This window comes from Bufo gargarizans, chromosome 1 (genome assembly GCF_014858855.1).
Source record: "Bufo gargarizans isolate SCDJY-AF-19 chromosome 1, ASM1485885v1, whole genome shotgun sequence".
Classification (NCBI taxonomy): Eukaryota; Metazoa; Chordata; class Amphibia; order Anura; family Bufonidae; genus Bufo; species Bufo gargarizans.
The window spans coordinates 288,584,808-288,609,972 of NC_058080.1; the positions used below are offsets into that span (position 1 = coordinate 288,584,808).

General features: G+C 42.1%; 1 protein-coding gene across 3 annotated transcripts in view; it reads left to right on the top strand.

Annotated features, from left to right (window-relative positions):
• LOC122926982 (protein regulator of cytokinesis 1-like) overlaps nucleotides 1–25,165 on the top strand; it is a 62,502-nt gene that overhangs the window by 35,002 nt on the left and 2,335 nt on the right. Inside the window, exons 8-13 of one of the 3 annotated variants that reach the window (XM_044278516.1) lie at nucleotides 10,138–10,274; nucleotides 11,058–11,153; nucleotides 11,415–11,561; nucleotides 11,647–11,736; nucleotides 18,201–18,293; nucleotides 23,966–24,070. In XM_044278516.1, the coding sequence (XP_044134451.1) occupies nucleotides 10,138–10,274; nucleotides 11,058–11,153; nucleotides 11,415–11,561; nucleotides 11,647–11,736; nucleotides 18,201–18,293; nucleotides 23,966–24,070 (668 nt within the window). Of the gene's footprint in view, nucleotides 1–10,137; nucleotides 10,275–11,057; nucleotides 11,154–11,414; nucleotides 11,566–11,646; nucleotides 11,737–18,200; nucleotides 18,294–23,965; nucleotides 24,071–25,165 lie in introns of those variants that run through there. The other 2 variants (XR_006387746.1, XM_044278523.1) reach the window with 2 other exon arrangements.

Sequence of the window (25,165 nt, forward strand, 5' to 3'; positions counted from 1 at the left end):
AGCGTTTTTCACGCAGCCCTGGCCCCATAGAAGTGAATTGTGCTTCAGTGAAAAACGCATTGCATCCGCAAGCAAGTGTGGGTGCGATGCGTTTTTCACTGATGGTTGCTAAGAGATGTTGTTTGTAAACCTTCAGTTTTTTATCACGCGCGTGAAAAAAACGCATCAAAACGCATTGCACCCGCGCAGAAAAAAACTGAACGCAATCACAGATAAAACTGACTGAACTTGCTTGCAAAATAGTGCGAGTTTCACTGAACGCATCCGGACCTAATCCGTCACGATCGTGTGAAAGGGGCCTTAGGCCCCTTTCACACGGGCGAGTTTTCCGTGCGGGTGCGATGCGTGCGGTGAACGCATTGCACCCGCACTGAATCCTGACCCATTCATTTCTATGAGACTGTGCACACGAGCGGTGATTTTCACGCATCACTTGTGCGTTGCGTGAAAATCGCAGCATGCTCCTCTTTGTGCGTTTTTCACGTAACGCAGGCCCTATAGAAATGAATGGGGTTGCGTGAAAATCGCATGCATCCGCAAGCAAGTGCGGATGCGGTGCGATTTTCACGCATGGGTTCTAGGTGACAGTCTATTCACTGTATTATTTTCCCTTATAACATGGTTATAAGGGAAAATAATAGCATTCTGAATACAGAATGCTTTGTATAATAGTGCTGGAAGGGTTAAAAATAATAAAAAAGTTAACTCACCTTCTCCTCTTGTTAGCGCAGATGCCGGTCTGTTCTTTATCTGTGGGCTAAAGGACCTTTGATGACGTCAGATCACATGCTCCATCACCATGGTGATGGACCATGTGATTGGAGCATGTGATCTGACGTCACCTCAGGTCATTCAGTCCACAGCTAAAGAACAGAGTGGCATCTGCGCGAACAAGAGGAGAAGGTGAGTTAACTTTTTTATTATTTTGAACCCTTCAGCACTATTATACAAAGCATTCTGTAGTCAGAATGCTATTATTTTCCCTTATAACCATGTTATAAGGGAAAATAATACAATCTTCAGAACATCAATCCCAAGCCCGAACTTCTGTGAAGAAGTTCGGGTCTGGGTACCAAACATGCGCGATTTTTCTCACGCGAGTGCAAAACGCATGACAATGTTTTGCACTCGCGCAGAAAAATCGCGCATTTTCCCGCAACGCACCCGCCTCTTATCCGGGCAAAAAACATGACGCCCGTGTGAAAGAGGCCTTACAGTTGTACATAAAACGTGACTTGTATCTTTTAAATATCTGCAGAGCAGGTCAGGGGAATTTCCCTTAAAAATGACCTTACTGTAGTTGTGCTCCCTCTTTATGTTCATTTCTACTTCTGGAGAAGTGAAAGCTTGTAGTTAATATTTACTGTAGTAATAAGGAAAGATTTGTAGGTTTGGTAAGGTGTCTGCTTCTTAACATAAAGACAATTTAAAATGCAATTAACTCTTTAAATACTATGTCTTAATACCCTTTTAGCTAGCGGTGGATGTGCCGAACCTATTTAGAGGCGCCAGCCTGTACATAACTTCGGTGGATCCACCACCTGTCTAAATCTAGATTCAGACCCTGCCCACTCCAACTTTTTGACCTGGCGTGAGTGGGGAAAAGCCGCAATCGGAGACAGATATACGCCAATAAGTGGCGTATATGTGTTAGTAAATGTATTTTGTTGTCACTGTACTGTTAAACCGCACTTCCCTGAAAGATCCTCTGCTCTAATACTGCCAGAAACTTGACTGAAGTTGAAATGGCCGATTTCTGCCAGCCATCATTTGAAAACTACTAGTGTGAACAATGTTTTTATATTTAACATTTTTAAAGAATTTGTTATATAGATATTAACATGAAAAATTATATTTAAACAAATCATAATCTTGCAGTTTTCACACTGACAAATAAGCCTAATAATAGGCACCACTTCTGGTCTGTACAGATCACTTTACTGCAGTTAAAGGGGTTGTGTTACTTTAGTAACTGCCATTTATCATGTAGAGAAAGTTAATACAAGGCACTTACTAATGTATTGTGATTGTCCATATTGCTTACTTCGCTGGCGGGATTCATGTTTCCATCACATTATACACGACTCATTTCTATGGTTACGACCACCCTGTAATCCAGCAGGGGTGGTCATACTTGCACACTATATAGGAGAAAGTCTCGGCCTTTCTGGTGGCCCGAAACAGAGGGAGCACACAGCAGCACCTGAAACTACGGATACTGGAAGCCTGTGCTAGCTTTTCTCCTGCGGTGTTGCTATCAGTGTGTGAAGAGTGGGAGAAGAGGGTTGCATTGACAATCCAACACAATGGGCAGCACATTGAACACATTTTATAAGTGGTCAGAAACTTGTAAATAACTCTCGAAAGAATAAAGTTATGTTAAAACCAAGTACAATCTTCTCTATTCTTTCCTTGTACAGTGACCTCTGCACAGGCCACACAGCATGCCTACAAAACGCTCCATAGAAGTCAATGATGTCCCCTCCTTTTCTCAATGCTTTCTAAATGCTGTTCGGGCAAGGTGGCAAATCCCAGGGAGAATCTGCCCCCCCCCCCCCCCTTCTCCTCTCCGCTGTGATTAGCCAGCTCCCAGCCAGGGAGAAAGACGCCCCTTGAGAAACATGGCAGTGTCCTCCTTCCTGTACCGATGGTATGTATTTTCATACAGGACTGGAAACCAGAACAGGGGGGACAGAGCAGTGCATAGAAATAACAAAATAAATAAGCTATCGCATGTCCTCAATATGCCGTACACTGCCAGTTATTTATATGGTAATGTCAGGACTGGTGAAAGTTTATGTCACTAAGAGGTTAATGCAATTGTCACCTGAGTTGCAAACCAACAAGATTTAACGCAGATGCTTATTAAAAATCTTAAATTAAAAAAGTTTTTTTTTTTTTTTTTTTTCAATTTGAATGTAACTGTTAGATCGTGCAACCCCTTTAATTGCCTGACATTGGGGGCATATCACTAGGATATGCGCCAAATGTCTATACGAAGAACACAGCTGGAAAAGTCCTAGTGGGCGCTCTGCAAATGTGCGGCCGACGTCCGTTCATTCCTATGGGAGTGTGAGCGAAATCGGCTCTAACGATGTGATGGGGCCAAATTAAGTGTTAAGTTGAGCGGCTCGAGAAAGATCAGAGAGACAGTGTGCTCCATAAAGTGACCTTCAGTTTAATTTCAGCATGCGTGCATGTATGCCAACAGCATATCATAATGGCTTTATGCCAAAAAGGAGTGACATTATTACAAAGTTTCTCGTAGAAGTGAGCACAAGACATTTGGCCTTTTGTATTTAGAACATTCTTAATATTATGAAAAACAATGCAAGCATCAGCATGAAAATAATAGTGCGAGAAAGGAGGCGAAGAGCCCGCTGTGAGGAGAGAGGAACGAAATGGAGTGGGTATGATTTCCCTCACAGGAGCGCTGAAAAGAGGGGCACGCTCGAATGACCCGCTGAGATGAATGCGGTACGAATACTTTTTCAAGGCACTGTACATTTTATTGAACGTGTACTACACAAAAAATGCAAAAGCTGCAAATGTGTCCACATGACTGTATACACTGAGGAATTTTACAGGTTATTTACTGTGAAGTGTGAACAGTATAAATGGCAAATTTCATGCCACAAAAATGTACTTTATACAAATTGCAGTTTCTGGATAGATCATCAGTTTAAATAAACTGCAGAACCCCTTTAATCTCCTGCTGTTCTGCTTCCACTTAAATACAAGATCAAATGAAGGGATGGAGCTTCGTGATCTTTTTGCTCCTGCTCCAGCCAGTTATCCTATAACTTGTCACAGGATTGAGGAGGAAGGGGACATGTTTGAGCTCCTCTGACTGAGACAGATTGTTTCTTTATATACAGTACTAGCTGAAGGACCCGGCTTTGCTCGGGTATATTTAATCTATTTAATTTAATATTTGTGTGTCATTAAAAGATATCGACCGTATCCACTATAACTGGAACCTCCACAGCAGCCCACCCCCTTCACTTTGATCTTCACAGCAGCCTGCCCCTTTAACAGTGAGTTTTACAGCACACCACCCCCTTGACGGTGACCTCCACAGCAGCCTGCCCCTAGGGTGGCCAGAGATCCAGTTTTGGGCCGGACAGTCCAGCTTTCAGACTCCCTGTCCTCCATGTGGCGCAGGGCCTGGACTGACACAGGGATGTCCTTTTTGAACAGCTCACTTTCAGACAGCAGCACTGTACCTAGAAGTAGATTTTTTTTTTATGTATATATTTTTATTTTATTTTTTAACTTCATTTTTCAATCCCTGTTGGCTGAGGAGTGGGAGGGGCATGTCCTTTTGAACAGCTCACACTCAGACAGCAGCACTGTGCTGTCTCGGGGGGCGGGGTTTTAAAGGGATTCTGTCACCAGGATTTACCCTACAGAGAGATTCATATGGGCCATCAGTCTCCTTGTTATGTATTAAATCCCACTCTTACTGCTCTGTGTCTTTTTTATTCGTCAAAAAGCGATTTTATTGCTATGTAAATTACCTTGAAAAGGAGCCCAAGGGGTTGTCCCACGATCCGTTGGAGCCCGGCTGTGCCAATCGTTCCGGAGCCCAGCACCGCCTACCAGTTAATTTATTCACTGCACTTGCCCTAAAGTCATTCCTTCCAAGCGCCGTAATCTTGCGCAGTGTACACAGTAGTCTGCGCCCATGTGGTCTACTGGCACAGGCTTCGTTGATCCAACTGCGCAAGCGAGGATTACGGCGCTTGGAAGGAATGTAGGGTTGTTGCGGGTATTGAAATTTTGATACCCAATCGATACTTTTTACCGGGATTTCAATTTTTTTTTTTATTTTTTTTATTTTTTTTTTTATTATACTGGCCTGCGCTTCTTCATGTTCCCTCAGCATCACAGGGGAGAAGGAAGCAGTCTCTCCTTTATAAACCCCCCCCGTGCCGTGCTGCCGTACTGCCACCAATTAACAGAGAGAGAGGCGGAGGAGGGGCAGGACTTTTCCTACACAGAGCGGCGCCCAGCGATGTCCCAGCCCCGTTCGCCCGCAGTGCCCCATTACTGTCTCCTGCTCTATATGCCAATTACTATCGGAGCAATGGGGAAGAGACATCGGCTTCTCTAGTGGGCGTCCCTTCTCGCTAGGCTGCGATTGGACAGCACTACAGCCAGGGAGAAGGGACGCCCACTAGAGAAGCTGATGTCTCCTCCCCATTGCTCCGATAGTAATTAGCATATGGAGCAGGAGAGGAGACAGTAATGGGGCATGGCAGGCGAACGGAGCGGCGCCCAGGAATAATAGTAAGTGCTGGGACATCTCTGGGCGCTGCTCTGTGTAGCCTAATCCTTAAAGACTACTTTATATGGGTCCAGACTTTAACACACAATACCGGAAGCGGCAGCAGAATCGCATTGCTGTCACCTGCCCCTGACGGGGAGCTGCGATCAGCAGCAATTAACGCCTCAGGTGTGGCACCTGAGGGGTTAATTGCCGCTGATCTGCCAGTACCAGCCTCCTGTATTAAGGGGTAACTATCATTGGTGGCGCAGTGCGCCCCCTCAACCCCCCACCCCATTAAAATCATTGGTGGCACAGTGCCCCCAGCCCCCTGTATTAAAATCATTGGTGGCAGTGGCCACTGGGTCCTTTCCCCTCCCCCTCATTGGTGCAGTGGCAGCTTCTGATTGGAGCCCCAGCAGTGCAATACTGGGGCTGCCATGGTAATCTCCCTGATGCTGTGTGCACAGAGCAGCAGGGAGAGTGTGAAGTCCTATTCACCCTGATAGAGCTTTATCAGGGTGAATAGGTCAAGGGATGAAAAAAATCCCAGGTTCTAGCCCCTAAGGGGGGAAATGGTTATTAAATAACAAGTTTAAAAAAATATATATATATTAAGGATGAATCACCCCCTTTCCCAATTTCACATATAAAGTGTATAAACAATAAATAAACATATCACATATTGCCACATCAGAAAAGTCCAAGCTATTAAAATATAAAAGAAAATCTATGCAGTGAACGCCGGAACAGAAAAAATAAATATAAACTTCGTGATTCGCCATTTTTTTAAAATGCGGAATGCACGTGGCTTTTTTGGTTTATTTTTTTTCGCATGGTATAGAGTATCGCAATACTTCATTTTTTATTTTTTTTTGATGGTATCGAAACCGAATAAAAAAATTTGGTATCGCAACAACTCTAAAGGAATGACGTCAGGGCAAATGCAGTGAATAAATTAACTGGTAGGCGGTGCTGGGCTCCCGAACCATGGGCACGGCCAGGTTCCAACTGATCATGGTACAATCCCTTGGGCTCATTATCAAGGTAATTTACATGCCAATAAAAGACACACAGCAGTCAGAGTGGGATCATTTAATACAAAACAAGGAGACTGATGGGCACATATGAATATCTCTGTAGGGTAAATCCTGGTGACAGAATCCCTTTAAGTCTGTCTTTTCAGGGTGGCCTAAATGGCTACCCAATTGCCCCCTGAACTGTGACCTCCACAGCACTCTGCTCCCTTAACAGTGTCATCCACAGCTATTCTGCCATGGCTTTACTTCAATACCGATTATCCTGGTGACAGATTTCCTTTTAAAGCTCACCTACAGCAGTGAAGAAAAATGAAGTAAAACTGTATGTGGAGGCTAACGGCCTGAGAACTTCTATTGGCTGATAAGGGTCATGTGACCAAGCTTCTATTGGCTTAGGCATTTTCTGGGAGTATCTTGGTACATCCTATAGAGCTGAGACCTGGTCTAAAACCTTACCGGACACCTGATGTACATGTGTGCCAAATTTCGTGTTTGTAAATGCGACGATGCGGATTACTTTAGCATGCATGCATGCATGCATACATACGCACATACACTCAGCTTTATATATTGGATTTCTTCGTTTTAACTTTTTTAATTTGAGACTTTCTTTTTTGCGTGGCTTTTTTTTCTGCCCCATTGAAATGAATGGGTATGCATGCGATCCGCAAATGTGGATCTGTTGCAGACTGAAAATAGTCGTGTACATGAGCCCTAATACTGACAGGTACAATACAGTAGTATTGTAGTTATCAGTGATTAGAAGATTGTAAGTTCAAAAACCCTAGTGGGATGTTTGTTTTGTATTTTATTTATTTTTTAAGAAAATACAAACAAATTTTTAGTGAAGAAAAGTCACCCTTATCTAGCCCACTGCACAAAAAAAAAGAGATGTATACTACACAATTGGTATGACATATGGGTGTAATGACTCCCTCTATAAAATGTTAACACGGACTATCACCTATTGTAAATGGTGGATCCTATCTACTCCCTCCTGTCCTCTGCACAGGTCAGAGTATGCCTAAAAAAAACTCTCCAATAGAAGTCAATGAGGTCCCCTCCTGTCCATTTTGTTTAGGGCCCATGGCAGCTGCTGTAAAGCACATATGTAAATGCTAACAGCTCTGGCAAGGTGGCTGCCCCATAATTATGTTCAGGGAGTAGAAGTAAAAAATTGAAAATCTGCAAATAAACGGTTAAGAAAAAAAAGATTGTCACAATCTGGTTTTAACTGGCAAAAAAGAATATAGGTGACACATTCCATTTAATAGTGTTTTTATGATGGAAACTACAACTACAAGCACTCCTAAAGATGTCACTAGAGCTTATGGCTCCTAGAATACGGTGACTCAAAATACAAATGATTTAAAAATGTGATTGTGGTCTAGAAGTAACAAAATAAAGACATTTTTAATTTTGTAATCCTACAGCAGAATAAAGTTGTTTTATATGGTGAAACCCACAAAGTATTAAAAAGATTTAAAAAAAATCCTTGCCTGCCAATTTTTTTAAAATTAAAAGCAGTCAAAGTAATTTGAATTCCAAAATGGTACATGTCAAAAATGCACGTTATTTCTAACCTCCTTAAAGGGGTTGTCCGGGTTCAGAGCTGAACCCGGACATACCCTTATTTTCACCCCGGCAGCCCTCCTGAGCCTAGTATCGGAGCATCTCATGCTCCGATGCGCTCCAGTGCCCTGCGCTAGATCGCGCAGGGCACAGGCTCTTGTGTTTACAATAACACACTGCCGGGCGGTAACTTCCGCCCAGCAGTGTGTTCGGTGACGTCACCGGCTCTGAGGGGCGGGCTTTAGCTCTGCCCTAGCCGTTTTACTGGCTAGGGCAGAGCCAAATCCCGCCCATCAGTGCCGGTGACGTCACCGGGGTTCCTGTCAGCCCCATAGAGAGCCCCGGTACGTCACCGGAACTCAGAAAAATGCCTTTGCCCTGCGCGATTTAGCGCAGGGCAAAGGAGAGCATCGGAGCATGAACTGCTCCGATGCTCATGTCAGGGGGGCTGCCGGGGTGAAAATGGAGGGATGTCCAGGTTCAGCTCTGAACCTGGACAACCCCTTTAAAAGAATTGAAAAAAATAGACAGAATTGCAATTTTTTTTGGGCCACCTCACATTCCAAAATATTAAATAAAGTGACCAAAAAGCCATCGCAAAATGTTACCAATAAAAACTGCAGCTTTTTCCTTCAAACATTTGAAAGGGGTTATAAAAGACCCCAGAGCGGCTCACCCATGGTGGTGATCATACTTAGACGCAAAGGCAACACTTCGCGGCTGTGACCAGCAATTTGATGCAGCCGTCATGTAGCCCGCTCCCATAGTGTGCAAGCGTGACCACCACTGATGGATTGCAGGGTGGTCATAACCATGGAAATGAGCAGTGTATAATGTGATAGAAAAATGAGTCAAGCCAGCAAAGGATCACATTACATTAGTAAGTGGCTTATATTCACTTTCTCTACATGATAAATGCCACTTGCTGAAGTGAGACATCCCCCTTTAACCAACATTAAAGGGTTATTCCGGTAAAGTAACTTTATTTATGAAAATCTGCATTAAGGCTGTAACCCAACCAGAACCCATACCTATACATATAACCATAGTTTCATTTTACCTTGCCATCAATTTGTCTAGCTCCTGTGTGAGCCTTCAAGACAGAGTATCTTGGCGTCTGATCTTCCCTCACAAAACTTTAAAGACTACAATCCCCACAATCCATAGCTTTCCTGCTGTGAGTTTGTGCTCGTTTGAGTGTTGCTGTTTACTGTTTACTGATCCAGTCACGCCCTGTGTACAATCACCAGCACACTAATGCGCCCTTTGTTTCACAAGACATTTAGCTAGAGAATTGGTAGCAACACACTGAGCATGCTCGACCTAACAAAGGCTCAGATCTACAGGTCGGTGTCATGGTAATTTGTGTAAACACTGTGGGTAGCAGAGAAGTAAACTGCTTTTATAACTTAAAAATGTGATATTTACATTATATTAGGTAATTATTGATGATAAATTACGGTAGTCTGAAACTTAAGTTATATTGTAACCGGAATACCCCTTTAAGACCATTGCTTTACGGCAGCCCCATGGGCCATAGACACAATGGTCAGGAGGGGTCCTCACTGACTTCTATGGGAGTTTTCCAGGCAGCTCTGTGGCCTGTGCAGAAGTCATTGTACAAGGAAAGAATAGAGAAGATTTGACAATCATCTATTGTCAATCCTGTCTTATCTGTACACAGAGGCGATATTACAGGCAGGTAAAACAGATAAGCAGATAATTGTATAGAATAAGAAGCTAGTGCAAAATCTGCAGGTTTTTGTTTAAATCTAGATATTAACATGGGAAATTTTAAAATTAACAAAATTCTTAAAATATTTTAAATGATAAAAATGTGATGGTCATTTTCTGATACTGTCCCTTTCAGGTCTGGTCAGTAAGAGGTTAATCCTGTACACTGAAATGATGTGGTAAGTTTAGTTATCCTGGAGCTACATTGTGCCTTTTTGTGGTACTACTGATTTGATTTATGAAGGCGACAGCTGCTGTCCAAAGGAATGCATTGGCTTTTATGCAATCTTGTGGACTGCAGCTGTCGCCCAATAGTGTAAATCAATTAGTAGCACAGCAAAAAGTCTCAGTATGGCCCAGGCCTAAGACTGTCACGGCTGTCTGTGCTGGCTCCTAGATGGGTTATGTACAAAGGGCAAGCCCCTGTAATGACCGCTGTAGTGATTTCAGTAATATGTTTATTACAGATAATCTTATGGTAACTGTTCTGATAAACCCGTTCTGGTGTCTTTTGTGTTGCAGATGACTATTCAGAAGATCTTTTAAGCAAGCATGATGAAGAGATTATCAAAATGAAAATGCTCTATGAAAAATGCAAGTTCATTCTGGAAGCGGTGGCAAAGTGGGAAACCAGCTGGACCCAGTTTGTAATATTAGAGGTGGCATATTTTATACTTTTTTATTTTTATGACTAGCACTACACAGACTCTCTTGTTTTGCACCTTACTGCATTCCTACGCACTGGACTATAGAAGGTGAACTTTTTAGTTTAGGATCGGTGACTTTCTGCAAAATTTTAACTTTCAGCAATGACCTTTTCAAAAGCGACTTGCTTATAGCATGGTCGCTTCTGTGAGGGTTTTTTTTTTTTTTTGTCACAAGCAGCAATTCTTTAAGGGTATAGTCAAGTGTGGCAGATTGATTGCAGGTATTTGTGACTGCAAATCGGTTCCCTACATCTGAATAGGATTTCTGTAGCAGATGCATGAATTTTTGCAAACTGTATTCAGATGAATAAATCAGTTGCAGAATTTTCTGCAAAAACCCCCTCACAAAACTGGACAATGTTAGCACTGAATATCTGCACTTGGGGAGAGGGACTGAATGCTGGGGCCACCAGGAAAATAGGGGCCCCTGCTCCTTATTTTAGTGGAGCAGCAGATCCGCATGCGTGTCTGCCATGGCTGGAGATACAAGAGTAGGTCCATAGTGCTAATTGGAGCAATAGCATGACTGCCGCTCGGGGAGCCCTGACCCCTGATCTCGTGATGCATCGGGACACTGCACTAATGTACGGTGTCCTGGTGCAGCTGCAGGCTTTGTATGGACATTCAGGAAGATTCTTGCACGTTAAATGCAGACCAGGCAGGAGTGGAAATAAAGACAGGCCTAACTGCAGTACTTGTATTCATTATTCCTTTATGTGCCTTCTTTACCTTCAGATAAAGGCATGTGACCCCAACAGATTCTCCAACCGTGGAGGAACATTGCTTAAGGAGGAGAAAGAACGTGCAAAGCTTCAAAAGTTGTTATCAAAGGTATTTGGAGCATGCCACGCAAAATGTTATTCATGGCCATGTATAAAGCGTAAAAGTAATTGGGGGAGATTTATCAAAACTGGTGTAAAGAAAAACTGGCTTACTTGCCCATAGAAACCAATAGGATTCCACCTTTCATTTTCCAAAGGAGCTTTGGAATGAAAATGAAAGGTGAAATCTGGTTGCTATGGGCATCGAAGCCAGTTCTCCTTTACACCAGTTTTGATAAATCTCCCTTCTCATATTGTTTTGTACCATTAGCTAGAGGAAGAGCTGAAGTCCCGGATAGACTTGTGGGAGACTGAGCAAGGTCGTCCATTTTTAATTAAAGGCAGTCGATTTATGGATTATGTTACCAGTCAGTGGGAGCTGCTGAAGCAGCAGAAGGAGCGTGAGAAGCAAGACCGGGTAAGTCCACCATGCTAGTACATCTGTTCCCTTCAGCCAGAGTTTTACATTGCAGCCACTGATTTCATGTTTCTTACGGACACAGAAAAAAGAAGAGACCACACAGTTTAAAACGCCAATCAAACGGCCGGCCGGACAGTGTTCACAGGTTACTCCAAGTAGCAAAAATAGAAAGGTCAGTACACCAAATTTAATATTTATTGGTACCGTGATTATAAAAAGGCAACCTATGACATTGAACATCTCGTAGAGCAGGAGGAGCTCAGCAGATTTATAGTTTTATGGGACAATATTCAGTACTATTTGTATTTCCATTTTAATTCCTGCACGTTCTATGCTTAGGCATCCAGTGGGTGGTTCTACTCGGTGACTGACCGCTATCTCTGTACAGATATGTATGCAAGGAGGTCTCCATTTCTTCCCGTAGTCTATATATTAATCTGCTCAGCCCCTCCTACTCTATAACATGCTGCCTGCAGATTGGACCATATTTTCAATGTGACAGTTTTTCTTTGACAATTCAAGACCGGGCCATTTACCCATTCCCCCCCTCCTGACCACGTGCATCTTGTCATAACTTTTTTTCATTAGGTTATGTAAATGTTTGCCTCTTTTTCGGTGATATATGGGGCTTTATTTTTATCATTTCTATTTTCGTTCATTTTTCTTAGTTTTCTTTCTAACGCCTCGAAAATTTGGAGAGGAAAAAAAAGGCCGCACCATGTGAAACTGAGATATTTAGATAGAGATAGATAGATAGAGAGAGATATATATATATATATATTATAGATCTATATCCTTTTCCGTATGAGTCATTATGATGTGAGATGTATGGGTTGTGTGTTTTGTTTTTTATTGCCGATTCCGCCTGTAACTGGGGCTGACACTAGCCCCAGTTACAGGGGTAATAAAGCTCCCAAAGATTTTGTATAGGCCTGTACAACCTCATTGCAGAGCTGATCTGGTTCTGCCAAAACCCAGCAGTTCGTGCAGACTCCCAGCTCCTGATGATCATATGACCACTCAGAACGGAGCAGGAAGTGGCATTGCCACTTATTGAGCGCTATGTATACAGTGATGAGGAAGGCAAGCACTGTTAAAAATAAAAAATAAAAAAATCTCTCTGGTGTATGGCAGGGATGTTCAACCTGCGGCCCTCCAGCTGTTGTAAAACTACAACTCCCACCATGCCCTTCTGTAGGCTGTCCGGGAATGATGGGAGTTGTAGTTTTGCTTGAGGGCAGCAGGTTGAGCATGCCTGGTGTATGGGGTTATCCTGCTGTTACTGATGGCGGGCAACCTGCAGCTGTGGTCTCTGCAAGGGAGTTTTAAAATGTTCTTGAGGAAATGCGTGCCTACCACCTGGATGTATATAGTCAACGGATGGTTGGCAAGTGGTTAAAGGATAACTGTCTTATTTATTTATTTTTGCTAAAGTGTAGGGCAAGTGATGGGTAACAATTTTGCAATAGACTTTATTTAGCCAAAACGTTTATTTTTGGTAGAAAACTGGGGCTGAAATGGCCCTTAGCAGCACTCTTCAAAAGAGTGTTGGTAAGGGCCATCCGTCCATTAGAAAAGATGGGCTGTGCTTCTGACTCGTGCTTCCCTGGGAGACAGAAGGCTGGGCACAGGAGTCTTAAGAGTTAAAATTACATTTATATCCCGCCTTTCTATGCACTCTAATGCTCCGTTACATTCACTGACCTGTGATAATAAATCATGAATCAGCCGCCGGAAGTAGAATCACTGTGCGCAGTGAGACGGCTGCTTCATAAATTATCACAGGGATCGCAGGTCAGTGAATGTTACGGCAAATGATGGCCAGAGGGTAGAGAAAGGCGCTCATAGGGTGAGTATGTTCAATAAGTGGAAAATCCACAAAAAAAAAAAGGGTTTTGTTTGCTCACCTTTTGTGGTTGCACCTAATTGGATGCAACCCCAGTGACTGTTGTTTGTGGACGGTTCACAGTTGGTGCAGCCCAGATCTCTCCAAATCCCTTGGGTGGGAGCCACCCCACCACTCGGGTTAGACAGTGGGAATAAGAAGAAAGGACGCTTGACTGTTTCGGTCGAACGTATAGAAAGTAGGAGGCGCACTATCACAACTGGATGACTTGTATTTTTCAGGTTTATTGGTAGACAACGCGTTTCGGGGTACTTCTGACCCCTTTATCAAGTCTAAAGGACACACCATATACAAAATAAAAATATATGAATATAAATATACATTTAAAAAAAACCCACAAAACAAATATATATAATTGGAAGATGAAATTGAGTAAGGAACAAAAGACAAATAATAATAAAAAATAAATATAAATAAAAATTGGATGAGAATAAAATTGAAATTAAAGATAAAATTGGATTAAGACTAGAGATGAAAAACATAGCAATAGTAATAATAATAACCGTAATAGCGGTGAGACATCTTGTATATAAGATAAAATGACAGAAATGCTTGGGTGTATAAATAATACCTATAAATAAAATGGATATGCAATAATATATACTTATATAGATTCATAAAAAAGAGTGCAAATGAATATATCATTACATTTAAAAAGGGCGCATAACAAATCAAGAGATGGATAAAAGTATCATATGTCTAAGATTCTTCAAGCTAAACCTCTTTCCTCTACAGTGCGATCAAAGTCAATACTATTTTCTATAAAATAAGACCGGTACCAATTTTTGAAAAATAAACCATAATGTGGAAAATAGAAAATAGTCTGCACATACCGGAGGTTTTTAAGTTGTTGGGCAAAAACCTATTCAGTAAGGAAGATACTAGGTCAGTGATTGGTTAAATAAAATAGCAGTTTAATTTGAACAACAATGTTGTGTGGTAGTGTAAAGTTTTGTGTAAGGAGTCGGGGGGACGGGGACGTGCGAGGAGATAATGTCAATGTGAGGACTCTTAATATACATCACGGAAGCACATGTGCGCAAACAAACGTGCTCACATACGTACCCATATGCACATCCGTGTGTCCACACAAGGGTGCAGAAGGTAATGAATGAAGAATGAAGACTTGTTGCAGGGAATTGCTGAGGATGCATGTTAACATGTACAGAGATCAGTTGTAGGTGCCATCACTAGTTCATAAAATCCCAACATTGTTGGCGATTACCTTGTTCTATATAAACAGTTAATTCAGTTGGTCTAATGGTTCATAGTGGGTTAAATATATAAAAAGATATGAAAGGATGGTAGAAACAAACTATTAGTTTGGGGAACCCATGGTGGGTTACCCAAACTGTAATACATAAATGTTTGTTTAAGAGGAGGAGATGTTATGAATTACCTTATGTCAGCGGTGCTGGCGGCACGGCTGGTGTATCAGCAGCACGAGGTGAATGCTGACACACACAGCGCGCTCGTCACCGCATGAAGTAAGGGGGAGTGAGAGAAGGGCAGCGCTCCATTGGAGGAGAGTCCGAAAGGCGGCGGGGCTTGGTCGGCAGTCCGTGTGGCGGGCAGGGGAGTGAGTGGTGATGAATACTGAAGTAAGAAGTCTGTGTGGCGCTGGTGATACAGAAAGGGTGTTGGGAGGATTATAGGATGGGCGACAGTCGTATTAAGTGGGATGCAATGGTAGTGATAGTATACTGTTACGGAGGGGAGGAACAGGTTGGGTGTATTTAAAAAAAGAAAACACTTGTTTCAAAACTTTCGTTTAGTCCGTAGGGTTCCAGGGTTTGAAGTTTGAAGATCCAGAACATCTCCCTTTTCTGTAGTGTCCTGAATCTATCCGGGGCAGTTTCGGTGATTTGTTCAATTGGTGAAATTATTAATTTTGTTGTGGGTAGAGAGAAAGTGTCGGGAAACACTGTGCTTTAAATATCCCTGCATGATGTTCGAACGGTGCTTGTTTACTCTCTCCCTCAAAGACTGTATTGTACGGCCCACATACTGCATTCCGCATTCGCATTCCATCAAGTATATTATATAGGAGGAAGAGCAATTCAAAAAACTTTTTATAGTAAATTCTTCTCCTGACGAATTATTTCTGAACTTTTGCGCTCTATTAGTAATATTCATGCAACATTTGCATAACTTGTGGTTGCATTTGTAGCTGCCAACGTATTTGGGGAGACTCATCATATTTAGCATATTCGTTGGGGCTATAGTGGTATTCTTTTTTTTTAACTTGCTTGGTGCAATTATATTTTTGAGTGTTTTTGCTCTCCTAAAGGTGATCTGTGGTTTGGCCGGTATGGTGTCTTTGAGGTGGGGGATCATCTTTGAGTATATGCCAATGTTTTCTTAAAATGGTTCTTAGAGCCTCATGGTTGGGATTATAAGTAGTGATTAGAGAAGTTTTGTATTTTTCAGTGCCTATTGTTTCCGCGGGTTTATTCTTCATGTTCAAACATTCCTCCTGGCTCTGGCTGTTTGCTCTTAGGAATGCATCTTCTATAATCCCCATAGGGTATTTTTTTCTTTGACTCTGGACTGTAATAGTTCGCTCTGAAGGAGAAAATCGCTGGTGTCTGTACAATTCCTTCTGATACGTTTAAACTGACTGTAAGGGCTGTTGTCTTTTCATTTTTTATAGTGGGCACTTCTGTAGTCAAGATAACTATTACTATCCACTTTCTTAAAATATGTTTTTGGATTTGATGGTGTGGTTGTCTGAGTAAAGTATCAGATCGAGATATTCAGTGTACAGAGCTGAAAGATTAGAGGTAAAGAAAAGATTGCAAGAGTTTGTATTAAGATGGGATACAAATGCTTCGGCTTCCTCATTGGAGCCATTCCAGATCAAAATTAAATCGTCAATATATCGTTTATAGAAAACGATATTGTCTTTCCAGGGATGACCGTCAAAGATATATTCTTCTTCAAAGCAACCCATGTACAAGTTTGCGAAACTGGGAGCGAGACCCGACCCCATTACGGTCCCGTTCCGTTGTTTGTAAATCTTCACCTCAAAAGAGAACACATTGTGTGTCAGGATGAAATGAATGGCGTCTAAGATAAATTTTTAGTGATTAGGAGAAAGACGGCGGTTAGTTTCTAGATAGTGGTTGGTAGTTTTGATTCCTGCTATATGTGGGATGTTGGAATAAAGGGCTGCTACGTCGAGCGTAAGCCAGCTATAATCAGGTTCCCAGTTGATGTCTTTTTAGTAGTGTGATCAATTGAGTTGAATCTCTCAGATAAGATCGGAGAGTCGTGACATGTTCTTGTAGAAATAGGTCTACATAGTGGGAGAGATTGCTCATGATGGAGTTGATACCAGAAATAATCGGTCTTCTGGGAGGATTCCTCATATCCTTGTAAATTTTTGGTAAGTGGTAAAATAGTGCAGTATTTGGGTGATCAATTGTAATGTACTTTTCTTGACCCGCCTACTATGAACCACTTCAGACCAACCCGCTCACAGAGGATAAGAAAATTCTAAATACCCTCTTGAAACAGGCCGAGGAGAACCGTATTCTAACCAAAAAAGAGAGTACATTACAATTGATCACCCAAATACTGCACTATTTTACCACTTGCCAAAAATTCACAAGGATATGAGGAATCCTCCCGCAAGTATTTACTAAGACCTGTCATCAGGGGTAACAGGTCCTATAAATGTCCTATAAAATGATTTATGGTTCTGCCCATCTGATAACATTTTATGTGCCATGTATTTATTTATTTTTTAATAAGGTGAAGAATTGGCCCTGTAAAATAATAAATTTATGTTTTTTGTATGTTAACCCCTTAGTTACAGCCCATACGCCTTTTTACGACTGCCACTAAGGGGCCTTAGGCTGGGCCGCCCAGTCTAAGCTCTGCTCTAACAGTCTGGATCGGCAGGAGTGCAGATCCAGGCTATTTAACACTTTACACGCTGCATGTAAAGTGCTGACAGAGGAAGCGGACTCCCTCTGTCTCCCATCGTAACCCCGCAAATGCAATCGCGGGGTGCCGATTTGTGTGAAGGCTGCCTGGGGTCTGATATAGGGCCAAGACTAGCCTTGAGTAATTTCCAGCCGGCTGCACCTCTCTGGCAAGAATAGCATGGCCATCAAAATGCAATGTACTATAGGGATAGTGCATTGCATTTTAAAAGCAATCAGCACAAGCTGTCTGTCATAGTCCCCTTGTGGGACGATTAAGTGGTTAAAAAAAACAAACCAAAAAACCTAATTTATTCAATAAAAAAAATACGCTTTTTTCCCATTGAAAATACGCGTTTGGTACTGCCGCGTCGTAATGACTTGGACTACATGAATATAACATAAATTATCCCCTACGGTGTACGCCGTATAAAAAAAAAAGAGAATTGCTAATTTATTCTTAGTTGCCACCTAAAAAAACGTAATAAGATATCAAAAAGCGCCATTTACACCAAAATGATACCAATGTCAAGTTTTTCCCATCTCTCTGCAAGAAAGTTAACCAGAAAGTTGTGTACCCCAAAATGGCGCCATTAAAAACTACAACTAGTCCCATTAAACAAGCCCTTATAAAGATATATAGATGGGGGGGAGAGAAGTTATAGCTCTTGGAACGCTACAGTGAAAAAGGGAAGAAAACCGCTTGGTCAGTAAGGCCCAAAACAGGCTGGTCATTAAGGGGTTAAATTAAGAGCATTTTGGTGTAATGTTTAGTTACTTCAGCTTTTTTTTTCTTTGCAGCTGAATGGAACAACCAATTCAATTTTTTCTCGCACACACATCTCACATTCTGCAAGCCAGATGACAGGAAAAGTACCGCTTGCTACAGTTAAGGTAAGAAAAATGTCCTTAAGCACGAAAAAGACAAAATCTAGTACATGTTCACAAATTAACCAGTTATTGATGGCCACAGGATAAGGCTTTATATAACCAGTTTCTATGTGAAGGTTACCATTTTAGTCTGGATTCTGTCGCCAACATGAAGTAGCTTGGAAGTTTTCCATTGGTGATCTGTAAATTATGTCTCTTGTACTAACTCACTAACGACTAATGGTTATCATGTCTCATGGTCTATTGCTGTAACTTATGGCTAATATAAGGACCTAACATACAAGTTGAGCCAATATTGGTGAAGGTAAATGTGTTGCACCATTGAAAATGTTTGCATACTAACCTTTAACTTTGAAGTTTGCCCTACAAAATATACTTTATTTTTTTTCAAGCCAGTTATTCAATGAAATGTCTGTGTAGCGCCACCTGCTGTTCCTCTTTCTCTGTCCAGCTTGCGAAGGTGGTCACACATGCTCAGTTGCATCCTTCAACTTCCACCAGCCCTTGTGGCAGTTAAAGGGAGTGAGCAGCAGGAAGGACACAACCCTTGAGCTTCCAGCTTGAAAGAAATCGAGAGGATCCATGCGAGGTTCAGGGCTGGTGCTGGCTTTGTCAGAAATAGATTGTCATGCACTATATGAAGTCTGATTCTCGTTTTTGTACTAATCATGGGATGACCCCTTTAAATATATTCCATGAAACCAATGAATTTGACTGCTGAAGTTGGTGTACGCTTTCCGGGCAGTTGAGCAATAAACAACCCAGATCGCTTAAAGAGGACTAATCGCCACAAAATACAATGCAATCTGCAGACAGCATGTTATAGAGCAGGAGGAGCGGAGCAGATTTATTTATTTATGTCCCCCCCCCCCTTCGGAGAAGATTCTGTAAAACTTGTAATTTATACATTTATAGCTCTACTCTCTGACTTCATTATTCACAGGGGAGGTATTATCAGTGAGTGATGGCACTCTGTGTAAGTGTAAATACATAGGTACCTGTCAATCGGTGAAAGTTGTACACAAGGGAGGTGTTATCAATGATTCATAGTATTGTCTGTAAGTAGGTATACAGAGATAACTGTACACAGGGGAGGTATCAGTGATTGGCATTTTCTTGAAAGTGTGTATAAATACATAGCTGTCAGTCAGATAGTTGTACACGGGGGAGGCGTTATCAGTGATTGATGGCATTCTCTGTGTAAGTGTGTATACATAGATAGCTGTGAGTCACTGATGGCTGTACACAGAGGAGGTGTTATCAGCGATTGCTTTGCATTCTCTGTGTAAGGGCTTGTTCACACGAACATGCCGTATTTTGCAGTCTGCAAATTGCAGATCCGCAAAACACGGATGCCGCCCATGTGCCTTCTGTAATTAATGTAATGGACGGCCCTTTATAAAGAATGCGGAGCAACGAATGCGGAGAGCACGGAGTGCTGTCTGCGTCTTTTGCAGCCCCATTGAAGTGAATGGGTCCGCATGCGAACCGCAAGAAATGTGGTTTTGTATGTGCAACCAAATCACGGTTGTGTAAATGAGCCCTAAGTGTGTATACATAGATAGCTGTCAGTCACTGATAGTTATACATGGGGGGAGGTGTTATCAGTGATGATAGTATTCTCCGTGCAAGTGTGTATACAGAGATGGTTGTCAGTCACATATAACACCTCCCCTGTGATCATGAAACTAGAAATAGTAGAGATTTAAAGGTATATATTTTACTGAATTCTTTCCCACAAGATTATATATCTATATGCTCAGCTTCTCCTGCTCTATAAAATGCTTCCTGCCAATTTTTGGTGCAGTGTGCAGTTTCCATGGAAACTGAGGCGTGTGCAAGTTATTTTTATTTATTTTTCTTTTTTTCTGTTACTCAGGAGCCTGCTTACACTTATAATGGGGGTTGTCCTATAAAGGGCATTTACCACTTGTCTGATTGTTTGGGGCCCCACTGGTCAGCGATCATGCATGCACCCTGCTGCTCCATTCAGTGTCCATGGGGGTGGAGGGAACGGCAGAAAACTCAGCTGTTTACATAACTCCCATTGAAGTGAAAGGAGAGATTTGCACCCATGCATTCTCCTCCCAGATGTGTGGACCAAAGACCTGTGTAAATGCTTGCTTCTTAGGGCCCATTTAGACGGCCGTAGTTCTTTGCGGCTCCGCAAAACACGGAAAGCGGACGTTTGACTTCCGCAATTTGAGGACAGCACATGACCGCAACCATAATAGAAAATGCCTATACAGTGTGCTGTCTGCATCTTTTGTGGCCCCATTGAAATGAATGGGTCTACACCTTATCCGCAAAATTGCAGGACGGTTGTAGACTTATTCATACGGCTGTCTGAATGAGCCCTTATTCAGTACAGCCTTCCAATCCTTTGCATTCTAAGGCATATTAGGAGAACTCTTCACTTTTTTAATAGACACGATAGCATTAGTACAAAAATGTATATACGGTAATCAGTCACCACAGCAGCAGACGTATTGATGCCCCCCACCTCTCTTGCACACTAACGCTAAATCAGTTGTTTTGAAGTGCTCTGGACTTTACACGGGTTTTAAATCGGATTATGATCTGATCTCTAACGGTGGCATTGAAAGAGGAACATATCTCACATCACTTGCATTGGTAAACCCAATATCTTATCCCTTACTACTGAAACCTGGGTAATAGGGTATACATTTCAATATCCCTTTATCCAAAACCACAAACTTTCATCCCACAATGCTGTATCTGTGTTTCAAAGATGTATGCCCTCCATTTTTGTAGGGACAATCCTAACTACTTCACAGGTAATTCCATACCTCCCTTTTAATTTTAATTCTAAACACTAACTTATCCAAATTGTGGAATTCTGCAATGTAAAAAGTATTTATGGTAGTAATAGTTGCGTTGTACATCCAGTTAATGATGGGGTAAACCCTTCCACGCCTTAATGGTATGGCCACACGGTCGGGTTTCTGCAATATCCACGTGAAACTAATTTTATATTGTATTTAGTTGTCTGTCTTGTCACAATCTAATAATTAGAGACTTTTCCAAATGAATGTTTAGTCCCAATTTTGCACCCAAACATTTCTACAATGTCTTTATTTTGTCCAATGAGTTCCTAGTATCTTCCAAAAAGCTGTAAACCATCCACTGCATATGCCGCGTTTTTTTTTTTTTTCCTTCAGAACTCCTTATGTGAAAACCTTTTTTATTTTTTATTTTATTTTTTTATTCGCCCTCTTTTCTGTAATTTTAAAACCACTAGTTGCTCTATTCCTAATGCAAAAAGCAGCAGAGATATAAAACATCCTGGCCTAGTTCCCCTAGTTTGGAAAAAGGCTGGGACATAACCCCATTAACCAAAAATCCTTGTTGAAAAAAAAGTTGAACCAGCGTAATAAAACATGACTGCGCCATTTATACAGAATTTTCCTAGGATATGGCCGCTCTATTGTTAAATGCTTTAAAATTTTTGATCGTATTAAGAGGTTTTCCAGGAGTATAATATTGGTGAAGTATTCTCAGGATAGGTCATCAATATCAGATCGGCGGGAGTCTAATTCCTGGCACCACCAGTGATCAGCTGTTTGAAGTGATCGTGGAGCTCCGATAAGTGCTTCACAGCTCGCCAAGCACAGCACCATATATTGTATAGTGGCTGTACTTGGTATTGCAGCTCAGGCCTATTCACTTGAATAGGACTGAGGTGCTGATAGGCCATGTGAGGTCAGTGGCCTAGGAAGCCTCTTCAAACAGCTGATTGGTGGGATTGCCTGGAGCTGGAACCATCTCACCCCTGCTAGGCCACTGACCTTACATGGCCTATAGTTTTCCGGGAGTACAATTGATTGATGTATTCTCAGGATAGGTCTTCATAATCTGACCTGTGGTGGAGTTCTGGTGAGTGCTGCAGCCTCTTCACAGCTCACCAAGCCATACATTGTATAGGCTGAGTATGCACCCTGCCACTCTATTCATTCTCTATGGGACCATGGCAATAGCAGAGCGCTGGTTCTCAGGGTCTGTGGGGGTCCCAGCAGTTGGAACCCTTTTTAATTTTAAATCAAATTTCAATTCCTCCATTGTGATGTTAGACTCGATAAAATTTGTTTTAAGTTTAAAATAGTTTATTTATTTAAAGAGGACCTTTCACCAGAATTAAACTTCTAAAGTAACTATACAGGCATGTAGAGCGGCGCCCAGGGACCCCCCTGCACTTACTGTTATACCTGGGCGCAGCGCCGTTCTCCCGTAATTGCCTCCGGTATCTTTACAGTTAGGCTTCACCCAGGGGAACCTGCCGTCGGCTCATTCTCCCATGCTGTAGCGCTGGCCAATCGCAGCACTCAGCTCATAGCCTGAGAGAGAGCTGAGCGCTGTGATTGGCCAGCGCTTCAGCATGGGAGAAGGAGGTGCCGGCAGGTTCCCCTGGGTGGAGCCTAACTGTAAAGATACCGGAGGCAATTACGGGAGAACGGAGCTGCGCCCAGGTATAACAGTAAGTGCAGGGGGGTCCCTGGGCGCCGCTCTACATGCCTGTATAGTTACTTTAGAAGTTTAATTCTGGTGAAAGGTCCTCTTTAAGGAGTCCCTTAAAGGGGTTATGCCACCAACATCAATGTATCCTGCCCAACATATATCACTGTTTTCCCTCAAATAATCACTGTTTATTAAAACTGTCTTATTCTAAGGTCATTGGGTTACCATTGCACCCTGTGGCAAATCTGTTTTGATATTCAGTTGCTGTAGGTTATGTCCTGCATTGGAACCTTGGAATGTAGGACGTAGGAAGCATAATTCGTATGTCAGGAAACATCTCACTGCTGGACTATCCATGGAGGAGTGGGAGCTAGAGTAAATGATGAAGATAAACTTTAGAGTAAAAACCTACTTTATGGCACAACCCCTTTAACTCCCCTCCTGTATAAGAAACTTTAGACAAGTGCATCACAAAACTACTAGATCAGCCGGGTCTCCTTTTTATAAAATGTATTTTATTCTTTATTTGTTCCTACATACTTTTTTATTTTATTTTTTTCTTTGAATTATGTACAATTTTGCCTGACCAGACTAAAAAAACAAACTATTATTTCAGGTAAGGCTTCGTTCAGCCTTTCCATTCTCTTGCTCCGTTTAAGGACTGACTGATTCGGCACATAACTGAGCTGAACAGAGCCTGCTCCAAAATTATCATCTGAGCGTAAACCTAATGGACCCCATTATAGTCCATGGGGTCCGTAGGCTCCCTTCAGCTCAGTTATGTGCCGAATCCGTCCTTTCTGGAAAGGCTGAACACTGATGTGAACGAAGCCTAAGAATATTTGGGAACATTTACATGGAGAACCCTTTTTTTGTATTCTGTACAGATCTTGTCATTGTATTTTCTGGCCACTTCTGCCCTTTGCAGATAAGTCTTGGAAACTCTCAGACAGGATAAAATATAACAATTTGGTTGATCAGCTGTGTCTGTATTAAAGGATTATCCCTAATCTCACTAGTTTGTAGTTGAGAAGAGACGTTGTTGTCATTTATAGCCTTCCTTACACTGTTATTTTGTGCCGTTCTTGTGGTGATGCGTCTGTTTCCTATAAATTGGCTATTACAGTATGTGCCAGACGTTTTGCTCTCGGCAAAGCTGAAGTCCTGGAGTGAGTGTAATCATGTAGTTTGCTTTGCAGACCCCTTTGAAAACTAGAGATACCCCTGTGAGAACTCCATTGCAGGACAATAACAAACAGACAGTGGCATTCTCCAGCCAGCCTGGCAGCTATTCAGAGTTCAAGGTAAATGCATGCTTTTCTACAGTTACTACTTGGGCAATTCCAGCTTTCTAGTATTCCGTCAGTTAGTCAAACTGCCACAAGAGGGCGGTTTCACAGCATCTTGTAATGGGATGTTCTCATACAAATGTGTGTGTGTTTTAAGCATCTAAACTCCCCTGTAGTGTTTAGTATGTTGAGCTGTCCAGAGCCTGATTAACCACCTAATGGTCATATAAAAATTGGAAAAACCATACAAGAAATGTACCCTTCTTTTTTTTTTTTTAAACTGTAATTCTGAACTTCTTATTCTAGTAATTATGGTCGGAGCATAACTCTGGTGTCTTAAGGCGACCCTCAGGTTCTCTTTAATTTGACACCACATGCTGCATGTATAGTTGGCCCACCTGCACACGCTGCAGAATACCCAAGGTTTTTCCACGTGGAAAAACCACAGTGTATTAGTTACACAAGGGAACTTGAGCCAGCTTTCCTATCGCTTTAATAATGCACTGAAATACTTGCAGTCTATTATAGCTGTCAGTCTCACACAGACATTCAGCCTATTTGCGCGACTGTATAGCCTCCAGTACATGGGGACTTTTGTTAGATCCCCAGCAGCCATGACACCCAGTCAGCGCCATTGGGCTCACAGAAGCAGCCACTTGGTGGAGCTATGGTCAACATTTTTGCAGTAGGTGTAAGCTGCTCTAATGAGAAGAGCTATAGATGATTAGTAAGAGGGTCGAAAAGGGTGGAAAGAAGCGTATTCATCCGCTGGAGGGGGGACATTTTTGCCCTATTGATTTTACAGGTGGAAAGTGTTTATCAGCTACTGTTGAGCCTCATCCACATGTCCGTGTCAGTGCTCAAATCCGTGAGCAGGTGGTCAGCGATGCATCTGTGAAGCTGTCCATGAAGGATCTGTGTTCGGTCCGTGTGTCTGTATTTTGCTGTCCATGTTGCATCCGTGTTTTACGGACACTGAACAGCTTAAAAATAATTTTCAAAGCATCTCTTAATGATGCGTGAAGCACGGATGGTATCCGTGTTGCAACAGTGGTTTTCACGGACCCATAGACTATAATGGACGTGATGGATCAGTGAACGGACACAGTA